Source organism: Aphelocoma coerulescens, chromosome 26, assembly GCF_041296385.1.
Source record: "Aphelocoma coerulescens isolate FSJ_1873_10779 chromosome 26, UR_Acoe_1.0, whole genome shotgun sequence".
NCBI classification, from domain to species: Eukaryota; Metazoa; Chordata; class Aves; order Passeriformes; family Corvidae; genus Aphelocoma; species Aphelocoma coerulescens.
In genome coordinates, this window is record NC_091039.1 from 1400392 (window position 1) to 1414340 (window position 13949).

General features: G+C 57.7%; 1 protein-coding gene across 1 annotated transcript; it reads left to right on the forward strand.

Annotated features, from left to right (window-relative positions):
• Positions 1–1649: 1649 nt before the first annotated feature.
• Positions 1650–12633, forward strand: MYBPH (myosin binding protein H). Its single transcript, XM_068995763.1, has 11 exons — positions 1650–2072; positions 2300–2434; positions 4234–4401; positions 6800–6888; positions 7841–8036; positions 8371–8510; positions 8655–8814; positions 9573–9709; positions 10131–10317; positions 11957–11998; positions 12294–12633. Exons 1-10 carry the CDS (start codon positions 1757–1759, stop codon positions 11965–11967), a joined length of 1539 nt encoding a protein of 512 aa, XP_068851864.1. The 5' UTR covers positions 1650–1756; the 3' UTR covers positions 11968–11998; positions 12294–12633.
• Positions 12634–13949: the final 1316 nt, after the last annotated feature.

The following is a 13949-nucleotide window of genomic DNA, read 5'->3' on the forward strand; positions in this document are numbered from 1 at the left end:
CCTGGGTGCCCCACATCACCCTCTCCTGCCTCAAGGACCTCATCCCTCAGGCATTCCAAGGGCATTTTGGGGAAGGTGGAACTTTTATTAGTAATTTTTGTCCTCACTGGGGAAATAATCAAGGAACATGCAAGTTATCACATAGTTTGGGGCAAACAGACCCTCCCTGAGGCACCAACAACAATCTCGGGGTACCCTGGCTTTGTCCTGCTGCCAAATAATCAGGAGAGAACAAATATCCCTCCTGGAGCAGGTGCTGCTCCAGCTGGGGTGCACCCCTCAGGCTCTTTTTTGGGATGTCACCATCCCTTTAAGGACCAGCCTAACCAATGGGGCTTTGTTCTTTCTTGTCTCCCTCCCATTCCTGGGTGACCACAGCTCCCCCCACCTGGAAAACCACCCCCAGTTAACAAAGCTGGGATCATCTGGCCCCGGCAGAGAACGTGCCTCATGCTCTGGCTGTCTCAGAGACGCCTCTTGACCCTGATATCCACGTCTGGAGGGGTTTCCTGGGGACCACAGAACTGTGAGCCTGTGGACTAGCAGCCAGGAGAGCCAGGCTTGCTTGGCTGCTCCATAGCTGCATCCCTGGAGACTGGGAGTTAGCTGGGGAATGGAGAAAACTCTCTCTCAACCCAAATTGCAGGAAGGTTAAGGATGCAGAGACACTTTCAGTGGTGTCTCATGCACAGCATGAGGGCAAGTAAGGGAACAGGAACAAGCAGGGGGTGAGTGGTTTATGACCCATAGGATTAATGGGGCTTTCCTGGGTTACTGGGGGGATTTGGGGTGAATCTGAGTTTGGGGATAACAGTAGGGTGGCTGGTCATGAGTTCTGGGTGACCAGTCTCTATGGACAAGGATGGTTGATGGGGCAGAGCAGAGGCTGGAGAACACAGCATGGGGCTGGTGAGTGATTTGTCTTCTCCAGAAATGTGGCTCAGGGCTATGGGCAGCTGGGTTGGTCCAGATGAGCCCAGAGGTTGTTGTCCAATCTCAGCAATTGTGGGATTGAGGATGAGCTGGGGAAGGATGGAGGGAGCAGAGGGGTCTGGGGTCACAGGGACTGTGGGAGGACATGGGGGGGAGTGGGTGGGTTGGGGGGTCAATGCAGGAGTAACAGGGAGGGCTGGGGCGAGGGGCTCTGGTGTCAATGACGGGGCTAAGGAAGGCAAGGGGGATGAGGGGTCCAGGGAGAGTCTGTTGGGGTTGGGAGGCAGCGAGTGGCTGAGGAGGGGGCAGTGGGGGTGGGGAAGCCCTTAGCCAGAGGGGTGCTGGTGCTGGGGACAGGAGCCATGTCCCCAAAGAAAGGTGACCTGGCCCTGGCCTGCCCAGTCCTGGGTGAGGCCAGGGGGGCCGCTGGGGGGCCGGGCCCATGTGCTGCCATCCCATAGGAGGGGGCAGTGGGGGCTGCTGAATGTGCAGGTCCCGGGTGGCTATTCCTGGCAGTCCCGCCTGCGCAGGCAGATTGGTTTGCAGGGAGGTGACAAGTGCCAGCCAAAGCCTATAAAAGTCACCCAGCTCCTGTTCTGGCTCAGTGACCTGGTTCCCCCCTCCCAGCACAGCCGTCCCGGAGCAGAGACCATCGGTCCAGAGTGGAGACACCTGGTCCTGAGCAGGGACCCCAACCTCGGAGTCCAGACCCCAAATCCAGAGGAGAGATCTTTTGTCTGGAGCAGGAACCCCAAAACAGAGCAGAGACCCCGGAGCAGAGATCTCAGAACATCCCCTTCCCCAGCCCCCAGGCTTTGCAGCGATGACCGGCAAAACTGCACCTCCAGCCAAAAAACCGGCTCCAGCAGCGGCCAAGAAAAAGGCAGCGCCAGCCCCGAAGGAAGAAGCAGCCCCGAAGGAAGAAGCAACCCCAAAGGAAGAAGCAACCCCAAAGAAAGAAGCAGCCCCAGCTGCTGAAGAGTCCCCAGCCCCTGAGCAGCCCCCAGCCCCCACAGATGAAGCCGCTCCCATCCCCACAGAAGCTGGAGCAGAAGCAACTCCAGCACCTGCAGAAGGTTCCCCAGCTCCCCCAGCTGAGCCCCCAGCCCCCGAGCCTAAACCAGAGAAACCAAAGGAAGGTGAGTGGGGAACGCTGGAGTGGGGAGGGGAGATAAGCAAGGCTTGGAGGGGGCATGTGCAGGGGAGAAGGGGCGGAGGGATGAAGTCATCAAGGATATTTTTGCAGTGGGAAAGGGCTGGGGATTAGGAGGATGGGTGGACTGAAGACAGACCTGGAGGTTGAGCAATTGCCCTCCAAGAGCCCTGGTACTTGAGCCCTGCCCTCACCACTGCGGGTTTGTTACAGAGCCACCCAGCTGCCCCTTGTCTTTGGCCGTGGAAGAAGTGAGTGAAAACTCATTCACGCTGACCTGGAAAGCCCCAGAGCAGACGGGCCGGGCAGGCCTGGATGGATACGTGGTGGAGATCTGCAAAGATGGAAGTAGGTTTGGTCTTTCCTGTCTGGCAAGCATGGAGAGATGGTGTGCGGCTGTGGGGTGGGATGGAGCTGGGTGGAACCCAGCAGATCATTTCCTCCAGCGACAATTCCCTTTCTTTGCCCAAATGGATCCATTTAGAATGGTTATTTCTTATCCATGGAGAAACAGGGCATCCCACTGGCTTCAGACAGCAGTGATGTTTTTAGCAGGGGCTTGGAGCAGGCTTAGTGTCACTGCTGTGTCCAGCTCGAGTGTGGAGCAGAGACCAACACACCTTCAGGGCCTGGTCTCTGATGAACTCCAGATCTGCAGGGACCTGGGACTGGGATGGAAATCCAAGAAAACAGGAGGAAAAATTCAATTCTCCCATGTTTGCCCAAAATGAAGCATAGAAGGAATGGGGATAAGGAGGATGAGGAAGGAAAGGGTCCTGGGCGTGTGTCAGCCAACTTGATGATGCCTGGAAAGAGGGTGGCTGTGGTGGATGGAGGTGGGCTGGGAGGTGGCAGCAATTGTCCAGCAATTGTCCATGGCTCTCCAGTTGCATTGTTGGGTGGTGGAATGGAGTGGGTGGATAAGATTCATGTTTTGGGCACTCTCTTGAAGCCCTGCTGGGCTTTGGGGTGAGAGTGAAGGGTCTGCATGGCTGGGGGGATCCACAAGAGGAGGCTGGGCTGGAGTGGTTTGGGAGACGCAGGTGGCCTCAGGGAACTTGACCCTCGGCTGTTTAGCTTGTGGCACACACGATGGACACATTCCTGGCTGTGGGAGGCTTCCATCGCTGGGCTGGGGTGGAGAGGTTACCACAAGTGGGTGGGATGTGTGAGGAGGGCCTTGCATGGGCCAAGGAAGGATGCATCCATTCCTGGAGGGATCTGTCTGACAGCCACCCAAAGGGCTCAGTCTGGATGCTCTCCTGGCTTATTTTGGGTCTGCTGGAGTATGGGAGAACTCCAGGCCCTCAGTGATCATCTAGGGGCCACGGGACTGCTGTATTTGGGCTGGTACAAGACTCTGGTTGGCTAAAATATGGTGAGATTTGAGCGAGGGCTGATTAGAGCAATGCCAGTGGTGAAGGGAAAGAGGATCTGGTGGGATTTGGCTGCTCCAACGGCATTGACAGGAAAATCTTGGTCTGAAGGTGCACATGGGGGCTTGGCACACCCTGGCACATGTGGGTCACTCTCACGGCCCACATGGGACACCCAGTCCTTGGGGGACCAGGGCAGTTTATTTTCTGAGTGAGAAACACCTTGAGAGGTTTGGCACATGGCAAGGCCATGTTAGCTGGGGCTGGGGGAGGGCTGGGCTCTGGGTTGAGTTTGAGACGACCCTTCCAAGCAGGAAGAACATTTGGAGAGGTCCATCCAGCTGGGGGCAGGTCCTGAGCAGACCTTGCCCAGTGTGGAGGACTTTGTGGGGGCCATGGTGAGCCCCAGTGTTGTCCCGGGGCCGTGAGAGGAGCAGAGTGGCTGGCAGGGAGCTCCAAGGATCTTTCCTTTCAGAAATGCACCTGGTCAGCAGGAACGTGTTCGCTGGCCCGATGCCTTTTCTTGCTTGCAAATGTCCTCACGCTCCAGAGCTGAGCTTCTGCCAGCACTTCATCCCCCACACTCCTTGGCAGGGGGGCCAACCTCCCCTCCAAGGTCCCTTTTTCTGCTGATGCCCCAAAAATCATTCCACCTTTCCGAGGAAGAGGTTCTTTGCCTCTGGATCTCACCCCCTGGGCCCTGATCCTGCTGCTCGGGGTGTGTCAGTCTGTCCGTGGCACATCCAAAGTGCTGTGTTGCGTCTGTTGCAGGTTCAGACTGGAAAGCTGTGAACCAGGAGCCTTTTCTTTCCACCCGCTACACAATCCCAAACCTCAGCTCTGGGGACAAGATCCATGTGAGGGTGGTGGCTGTCAGTGCCAGCGGAGCCAGCGTCCCGGCCGCTCTGGAGCAGCCAGTGCTCATCAGGGAGATCCTCCGTGAGTACGGCCCCTGAGGGCAGAATTCCTGGGTGGAATCCCCGGCCATCCCTGCAGCCTGAGCAGCCTCTCACGGTCCAGTCCAGCCTTTGACAGATGCTATTCTCAATGACTGTGTCAAATTCCCTCGGGACAAGCTTCCTGACCTCACCAGTCTTGCTGATGGTGAAGCTTTGGGGGTGAAGGACCCAAAGGGCAGAGCCACATTTTCCTGTTTCATGGCAGGAATCCAGAATCCGCCTCCCCCTGAGCTCCTCTCCTCCCCTTGGCCGTGTCACATCCCAAATATGCCATGGCACACATTGGACAGCTTTGTTTATTTAGCTCAGGGAAGTCAAGAGCTGGTTGTCTGGAGCATGGGAACTTTAATCATGCTGAACTCGCTAATGAATGAGTTGCTCCCATGCTTAGCAGGACTCACATTCCTCCCGGGGTGCTGCCAATTTGCTGAGGCTGATGCAGGAGGGCAGGGCCAGCTTGCACTCAGCAAACAGCAAATACAGACTCATTTTGCCTTTAGAAGGAATTATTAATGCTCAAGTTTTCCTGTTATTCAACACATCAGATTTTTCAGCTGCTTAAAAATAGTAATACTAACAAAAGTTATTCCATGAACCACCAGCTTTTCATAGGAAAAGGCTTAGAGAATATCAGCCTGTGGAAAGGGTCTTGCAGGGTCTTCTCAGTGTGCTCGGAGGAGGTGGATGTGGCTTAGGGGTAGTGGCTGGGCCTGTTCACCTCTGACCTCAAAACCATCCCAACAAACCTCATAGAACTGGGAAAACTGGGGTGTGAGGGACTGACATGAGATGACAAATGCACAGCTCATGCTTCCCACACCCCATCCCTGCTGCCTGAGCTTTGTCCCAGCCACATGTACAGGTGTAAAACCCAAGGAGCTCAGAGACCCACACACAACTTGATCTACTGGGTTTTCCTTCCTTCCCCTTCCCCTCCTTCCCCTCCCCTTCCCCTCCCTTCTCCTTCTCCTTCTCCTTCTCCTTCTCCTTCTCCTTCTCCTTCTCCTTCTCCTTCTCCTTCTCCTTCTCCTTCTCCTTCTCCTTCTCCTTCTCCTTCTCCCTTCCCCTTGCCCCTCCCCTTACTCTTCCCCTTGCTCTTCCCCTTCCCCTTCCCCTTCCCCTTCCCCTTCCCCTTCCCCTTCCCCTTCCCCTTCCCCTTCCCCTTCCCCTTCCCCTCCCCATCTGTTGCCTCCTGGCCTTCACATTTTCTCCAGGCCTGCATTTTGCACATCTCACCAGTTCATTTATAGCACCCCAGGGGATTTTAAATAGCAGCAATCGGACAGCACGGAGCTTAACAACAGGTGGGATGAGTGGGCTTGGGAGGTGGAGAGGGACAAGGAGAAACCAGATGAAGGATCAGTATGGGAGTCACACTTTGCAGGGAGCAGGGGCAGGAAAGAGCCTTCCCACCATGGCACCGTGTCACCTGGGCCACCGACCTCAGCTCTGAGGAGCTGGGGAGAACACCCCTGAATTACCATTCCTCCCCCACGGTCAGGTTTCTCAGCCCTGCTGAGACTGATGAGCCCAAGTGGCAGCACTGGGGGATGGATCCCTGCAGAAATCGCAGCACGAGCAGGGCAGGGACCGTCTCAGCTGTCAGAGGGGCCTGGCCCTGTGCTCCCCAGCCCTCACAGCTGTTTGGCTCAGGCCCGGTTTATTCTGGCCGGGCCCCTCCCCAGGGTTAAGCTCGTGCACATTTAACCCGGGCACAGACTCCCAGCTCCTTTACGAGGGGCTCCAGAGGGATCCCTGGCTGGCACTGAGCCAGCAGAGCTACACGGCTTCCATTCGCCCGGGGAAGGGGACACGCTCCATGAGCACTCTCCAGTGGGGTTTTTGCTTGTCTTTGTTATGCTCCCTTGGGGACGTTTGCCTTTGTCATGAGCCTGGGGTTTCCACAGCTGTGGTGTGACCAGGCACCTCCTTTGTGTCTCAGTGGGCTGGAGTGCACAGGGAGGGTGGAGGTCCAGCCTTGTCCTTGCTGGAAGCTGGGCCTCTGGAAAGTTGGGGGGAGAGATATTTCCCAGCTGGGAGATGCTGTTCCCTGCCTTGTTACCATACAGGTTGTGCTGTGGCTCTTCTGGTTAAGCCCATGTTGTCTCTATGGGCTCCAGGGGGTGAATGATCCATCAGAATGCTGCCCTGGGTTGGTGACCTGGGATCTCGGGCATGGGCATCACTGTGGGGTACAGGCAATGGGATAGGCTAGCACAGCCCTGCAGGGGAGCAGCACCGTCCAGGAGATGAGAGGGAGAAGGTGGCAGTGTTTGGGTGGATTTTCTTGGTGGCCAAGCAGGGGTGGGTATCAAGGGGGGTCTGCAAGCTGGGGAATGGGAGTTCCTTCTCTCACAATGTGAATTCCTGGTCCCCAGAGCTCCCGAGGATCCGCATGCCTCGGCACCTGCGGGAGACTTACATCAGGCACGTGGGGGATGCTGTGAACATCATGATCCCCTTTCAGGTAGGTGGGTGATTTGGGCTTTAGTCCCTTGGGCATTTCACTCCAGGTTGCTCCTGCAGGTTAGCTCGTGGGTCCAACTGTGCTCTGACTTGGCCTGGTCCCTGTGTCTTGTGGGCCAAGGGCAGGTGATGGGGTGGGAATGTCTCTCCTTTTCCTGCCCAGACCCCATTTTTCCCCTGCTACATCTTTATTGATGATGCTGCAATGGGACAACCCCAAACACATCAGGGCATGAGCTGGCTGTTGCTGCTGTCTCAGCCAGGAAGTCCAGTTCAGCTCATGCTCCTGGCCAGGATCTGGCCACATCCCTTGAGACCCCACAGCACAGCACTGGGGTTCCTTGAGGGGACCAGCTGCCTTTGGAGCAGGGCAGCCTCAGGGCTGTGATGGGGGAGCAGTGCTGACACTGGTGGGTTAGGCTGGAGGTCATCTCCTCAGCTGAACTCTCTCATCCTGTCTGGGACATCACCAGAGCATCTCCACTGTGGCAGCTGGCTCTGAAATGTGTTGGCCAAGCAGGGGGCATGAGAAGCCCCTGAGCTGAGGGACTTGTCCATGCCATGTCTCACAGACAGTTGGGACTCTGTGCTGGCTATGCTCCAGGCATGAACTTTCCCTGTGTGCTGAGTTCAAGCCCTGCCACTAAGCTGGATCTTGGGCTCAGCACCTGGGCCATGAGAGCACAGCTCTGCCCTGGCAAGTAAAGCTGGGCTTGCTCCGTGAGGACCTTAGGGAGCCAGCATGTTCCAGCCTCACCCCTGGAGCCTGAGGGCTTCCCATCAGTGAGTCTGACAGGAATCAGCTGCAGCTTCTTTCCCAGGGACTGCTGGATGGGAGAGGTGGCACCCGGGCTGCTGCTGCCCGGAGCAGGGTGGCTCTGCCACCCATCCTTCCCAGCAGGACCTGCTGGGACCATGTGCCCGAGTGGCTCCTGACCTGCCTGTTTCTCCAGGGAAAGCCTCAGCCCGAGGTGAGCTGGACCAAGGGAGGGCAGCCCCTGGACACCAACCGCATCAACATCCGCAACACGGCTCAGGACACCATCTTCTACATCCGCCAGGCCCAGCGCGGGGACTCGGGCAAGTACGAGCTCACCGTGCAGATCAACGGAGCCGAGGACAAGGCTACCCTGGACATCCAGGTGGTTGGTGAGCTGAGGATGGGACCCTGCAGGGTCACTCTGGGGCTCATTTCTCCTCCTTAGCTGGGTAGGTCTTGTTCTGGGCGGGATGTGATGGGACAGCAACAAGGCAAGGGACCCTGGAGTCTCTGTTCCAGTGGGATCCTCAACAGGATCATGCAGGTGAACCCCTCTGGTTGGGGATGCAGAGTTTCTGCCAGCCCTTGCCCCGTGCAGCTTCTCATCCCTTGTGTGCTGCACCAGGGTGAGAAGAGATGAAAAGCGAGGTGAAGGGATGGTCAAGGTACAGAATGTGGGTGGAGCAAACCGGGATGTCACCCTGAGGGCGTTTGTGTTTGCAGAGCCACCCGGCCCTCCCCAGAACCTGAAGCTGGTGGATGTGTGGGGCTTTAATGTGGCCCTGGAGTGGACTCCCCCTGTGGACAACGGGAATTCTGAGATCAAGGGCTACAGGGTGCAGAAGTCAGACAAGAAGAGTGGGGTGAGCCTGGCCACTCCTGCTGCTTGGGGATGCCCTGATGGGAGAGGGGCAGCTGCACTCCCTGCCTCCCCCCACACCTTCTCCATCCTTGTCACAGCCTGTCTTTTCTCACTACTCTCTTTTTTCCTCCTTTTTCCCTCCCAGAAATGGTTCACGGTGCTGGAGCGCTGCACCCGCACCAGCTGCACCATCTCCGACCTCATCATCGGCAACACCTACTCCTTCCGAGTGTTCTCCGAGAACATCTGCGGGCTCAGCGACAGCGCTGCCGTCGCCTCTGGGGTGGCCTGCATCGAGAAGACAAGTGGGGACACGTCCCTGGCTGAGGGGCTGGGGAGGGTGGTGGCCAAGAGGGGTCCTGACCAGTGGGCCAGTGGGGCTTCCTCAGAGTTGTGCTGATGCTGCTGGGCCGGTCCCCAGGACAAGACCAGCAGGGGTGAGGCTGAGCACCCCCAAGGTCCAGAGGTCCCCTGCCCCCCTTCTGCACCTCATTTCTCCTTTGGGGAAAACTTGTGCCGTGCTCAGCCCCCTGGGAGGAACCAAGGCATGGACATCCCTGGGACGAGATGGAAGCAGGAGCTGGGAAGGGTCAGAACAGCCCTGGCTTTGGCCCTGCAGCTCAGGGCCAAATCTCCAACCAGCCCCGCTCTCCTTGCATCTATTTCCATCCTTCTCCCTGGTAGCACACAGTGACCTGCGGTCTCTGCCACCTGCAGATATTCCCTCCAGCTCTTATTTCTGTGCACTGAGATTTGAGGATGGACTGGGAGATCCAGAGTGTGCCTGGCCTGGGTCTGACCTGCTGCACACAGGATGTGTCACAGTGGGTTTGGGGATTGGCATCCCCCCTGTTCCTAACAGGGCCAGGGCACTACCATGGCATGAGTGCACGAGGAAACAGGGCTGTCTGAGCTCAGGGCCAGGTCCTTGGGTCAGGCCAGGTGACATCTGGCCTCTTACGTGAGGGAACAGAAGTGGTTTTGGGTACCTTGTGCTGAATCCCTGTGTTGGTCAGCCCAGGAGCCGGAGCTCTGCCTCAGCTAGAATTCATTATTTCCTCAGAAACCACTTACCAGCCGGAGAAGATCCCCCAGCGGGACATGATGGAGCCTCCAAAGTTCACGCAGCCCCTGACAGACCGAACGACAACGCGGGGCTACAGCACTCACCTCTTCTGCTCCGTCCGGGGCTTCCCCCAGGTCAGTGCTTCCCCCATGGGCAGCACCACCCTGGCCCGGGGACATCAGTGGGGTTTTTTGCAAGGAGGCTGGAGGTGTCTGGGAGATGGTTGCTGCTGTTGGATTAGGGTTGGATTGAGGTCAAGAGGCTGCAGCTGCCCTCTGAGTCAAACTGGAGCACATTCAGGCTGTTTCTGCATGGAGATGGGAGACTGGTCTTAAATCAAGCCATGTCTTGTTTCCTCTGTGCTGGGGGAGGAAGGGTGGAGCAGTGGTTAGGGCTCACAAGTGGGAGATTTGGATCTTCAAAATGCTTCTGGCTGTGAATCCCACCATGGCCACAAGCTTCAGGCAGGGCAAGGCAAAGACAGAGAGAGGTAACTGTATTTTGGGGCCAGTTGATTTCTCATTTCTCATTTCTCTCCCTGCTTTAAACTTTCAGCCAAAAATCATCTGGTTGAAAAATCAGATGGAGATCCGGGAAGACCCCAAATACATAGCACTGATTGATCAGGGCGTGTGCTCGCTGGAAATCCGCAAACCTGGCCCTTTCGATGGGGGTGTTTACACCTGCAAGGCTGTGAACCCCCTGGGGGAAGCCTCAGTAGACTGCAAACTGGATGTGAAAGGTGAGATTGGCTGAGGGGAAGGAGGAGCAGGAGCCCTTGCCTTGCCCTGTCTTTTCCTTGTCCCACTTTCCCGGTGCTCTGTTTTGTCCCTGTTTTGTGTTGATCTTGGTTGTGAGGGAGTTTGAGGACACCAGGCAGCCCTGTGGAGCTGCAACTTTGGGCTTCTTGGGTTTATGGTCTTGAAGCATCTTGAAATCACCTTTCCTTATTCATGGGGAAAAAAAGGGAGAGGAAACCAGAAATGGCAGAGCCAGAGGAGCTGCTGGAGGCCTGGCCCAGCGCTGGCTGCCCCCGCTCCTGTCCCAGGCGTGGGGGGTGTGTGTCAATCTCCTCCCCTGCACCTGGGCCGCTCTGATTTATGTCTCGGGATCCTGCCTGCACTTCCCAGCTCACATTTCCCTGTCTCAGCAGAGCATCTGGAGCAGCCCTTGCACAGACCTGCCCCACGTTGCTCCGCATGGCCCCTCCTCAGCCCATGGGAGGATCACTGCCCACACACCCTCTGCGTGTTCCTGTGCCAGCCACGTGTCCTTAAACACTTCTATTTCCCCTCCCGTGGCTTCTGAGCACACTCTTGTCCCCAGACACCCTCTGCCCCACTTCCCATGCAGGCAGGGTTCCAATCTGGCAGCCCTAGCACCTCAGTCCCTGTGGAAGCTCCAGGGCTGTTGATGTGGCACAGGGTATGTGGCACAGGGTATGTGGCACGGGGTGAGTGCTCAGCTCTGTGGGAGCTGCTGCTGGACCCTCCAGGAGCGCTGACCCAGCCAGCCCAGCTCCTGCAGCCCCACAGGCCCATCCCCAGTGCAGCTGTGCAGGGGCTCGGTAGAGTCACAGAACAATGGAATGGTCTGGGTGGGAAGGGACCTCAAAGCTCATCCCATTCCCACCCCCTGCCACGGGCAGGGACACCTTCCACCAGCCCAGGGTGCTCCAAGCCCCATCCAGCCTGGCCTTGGACACTGCCAGGGATGGGGCAGCCACAGCTGCTCTGGGCACCCTGTGCCAGGGCCTCCCCACCCTCCTTCCCAATATCCCATCCATCCCTGCCCTCTGGCACTGGGAAGCCATTCCCCCTTGTCCTGTCTCTCCATCCCTTGTCTCAAGTCCCTCTCCAGCTCTCCTGGAACCCCTTTAGGCCTTGGAAGGGGCTCTAAGGCCTCCCTGGAGCCTCCTCTTCTCCAGGTGAACACCCCCATCTCTCCCAGCCTGGCTCCAGAGCAGAGGAGCTCCAGGCCTTGGAGCCGCTCCGTGGCCTCCCCTGGACTCGCTGCAGCAGCTCCAGGTCCTTCCCGTGCTGGAACCACAGGGCTGGAGGCAGCTCTGCAGGGGGGGTCTCAGCTGAGCGGGGCAGAGGGACAGAATTCCCCTTCCCCTGCTGCCCACACTGGGGGCTCAGCCCAGTTGGCCAAGAAGGATGAGCTGGGCATTGTGCTGGGGACACAGAGCACCTGGGAGTCTCCCAGACCTGGCTGGAGCATGCAGTGATGGTGGTGTGTGGGATTGCTTGGAGCAAGTGTGTGCAGGGATGGGGTGTGCAGGTGCACGTTGGGGTGAGCACACAGGCACTTTTGGGAGTCAAAAGGGGAGTAAGACAAGGGGAGTTCAGGGGGCTTTTGTCTTCTGTGCTCTGCTGCAGTGCCCAAGTGAGGACAGATTGGAGGACAAGACAAAGAGCAAGGTAGGTCTGGGCTGGGGCACCAGGATGGAGGGAGGGTGGATCACTGCAGGGGGCTGGAGTGGGCTGAGTGTCCTGGATTAGCCTTTGTCACCTGCTGTTGGAGTCCCAGCTCGGGTCTTCCTTGTCCCATGGCTGGAGATGCATGGATGGGGTGGGATGGTGAACCTGAGGGAAACCTGTCCCTTGGTGAGGTGGAGGGAGGGCTGTAGATGTGGCTGGGTTTGTCCTGCGTTAGAGCCGTGGCAGGGACGTTTCCCACTCATCCCTGACCAGGGCTCTCTTGGTGCCCTCGCAGGACTCGGATCTCGTTCCTTTTCCCAGGTGGATCCTGCAGCTGCTGGGCAGTGGTGGGGCAGGTGCTGATGCCCCTGGCCATGGTCTCTGCTGCCTGCTGGGCAGCCCCTCCCTGGCAGTGCTTTGGGGGCTGCACCTCAGCCTGCCATGGCATGGCCCTCTCTGAACCTGTCATTAGCTGTGACAATAAAACAAACCCAGCTGAGGGGCTTTGGTCCTAATAAAAGCCACCAAACCCCTCTGTCCTGCTTTTTGTGGGGTTGGCTTGGGTGGGGGGAGGTGGAGAGCTGCCAGGGCTGCTGTGGGGTCATGTAGGATCCCACCCAACTGAGGGTGGAGGAGATGGGTCTTGAGCTTGGAAAGGAAGGACCAGCTTTATGAAACGCACATAGAGATTATTGAACCAGAAGGAGCCCAACAAGGAGAAGGAGAATGCGGAAAGATTTCCTTCTGGAGCAGGGGAATTATTCTGGCTGGGGAAAAAGAAATGCCACATCAATGCTGTGGCATCTTAATGCTTCTTTACTGAAGCACAGTTTTTTATCCACACCGGTGAGGCAGAGATCCAGCCAGGAGCTGTCACCTCCCCACGGTGGCTGCAGGACATGTTGATGCGCTGTCTAGAGGAGGGGATTTGTCCCTGTGAGCTGGTGGCTCATGTGCAGGATGAATCATCACCTGAGCAGACACTGGGTGCTACCAGAGCCCAGAGGGACCCATGGAGCTCCTGGATACCCGGGCTCGGCGGCACAGGGTGACCTCTCCACCAGCACCGCCTCCCCCCCCGGTCTGCAGGCACAAGGGCAGGAGCTCTCCCAGCTGCGTGCCAGCTCCGTCATGGGGCCAGACCCACATCCTGCCCATGTCCTGGCTGGCCCTGGCACTGCCAGTGTAGATGCAAATCCAGCCTGGCATCTGCAGATTGGAGCCCATCCCACCCTTGGTGCCACGGAGAGCAAAGCCGGGCAGTGGCGGTGATTAAGCAGACCCCTCTCTGCACCATCTCTCCTGCAGCCCCTCTGCTTTGTCCCCATCTGTCCCCAGGCACCTTCAGCCCAAGCTGAAGCCCAGGGGCTCAGCAGTGGCACAGCACCGTCCCCACCAGGGTTGTTTCCACCATCAGAGGGCATTGTCGTATTAATTTTATCCCACTGCTGGTCGGGATGGATTCTTGAGGTAGTTGGGGGTGGTGGTGATGCCACAGGCTGGAGGTTGCAGTCCCAGCGGGCACGTGGCGAGCTTGTTTTCCCTGGCATGCTCACACCTGGCCCTGGACACTGCTGTGGGTGTCCTGCCCCCCTTGGTGTTCCGGGCATGTGGCTTTGGCCAGTGGGATTCTTTCAGGGCCAGGGTCTGGAAGCAGGCTGTGAGCTGATCTCCAGGAGTCTGTCATGCTGCACACTGTGCCCTTTCCAGGCCCTTATCTCAGTCCTGCAGGGCACAGACTGTTTGTAACCCCACAGGGGATTGAGGTGGGCGACCTCACTTTTAGTGAGGACTCCCCGGGAAAGGTCTGGAGAGCACAGAGTGGAAAAATCCACTGAATGTTATTTTTAATGGAGCAACCATTCCCCATGCTTTTAATTTATGAGCATCCCAGTCACCAGGTTCCTGGGCACCTTAGCAAGGATCAGACCAAAGCGTCAGTTCCAGGAAA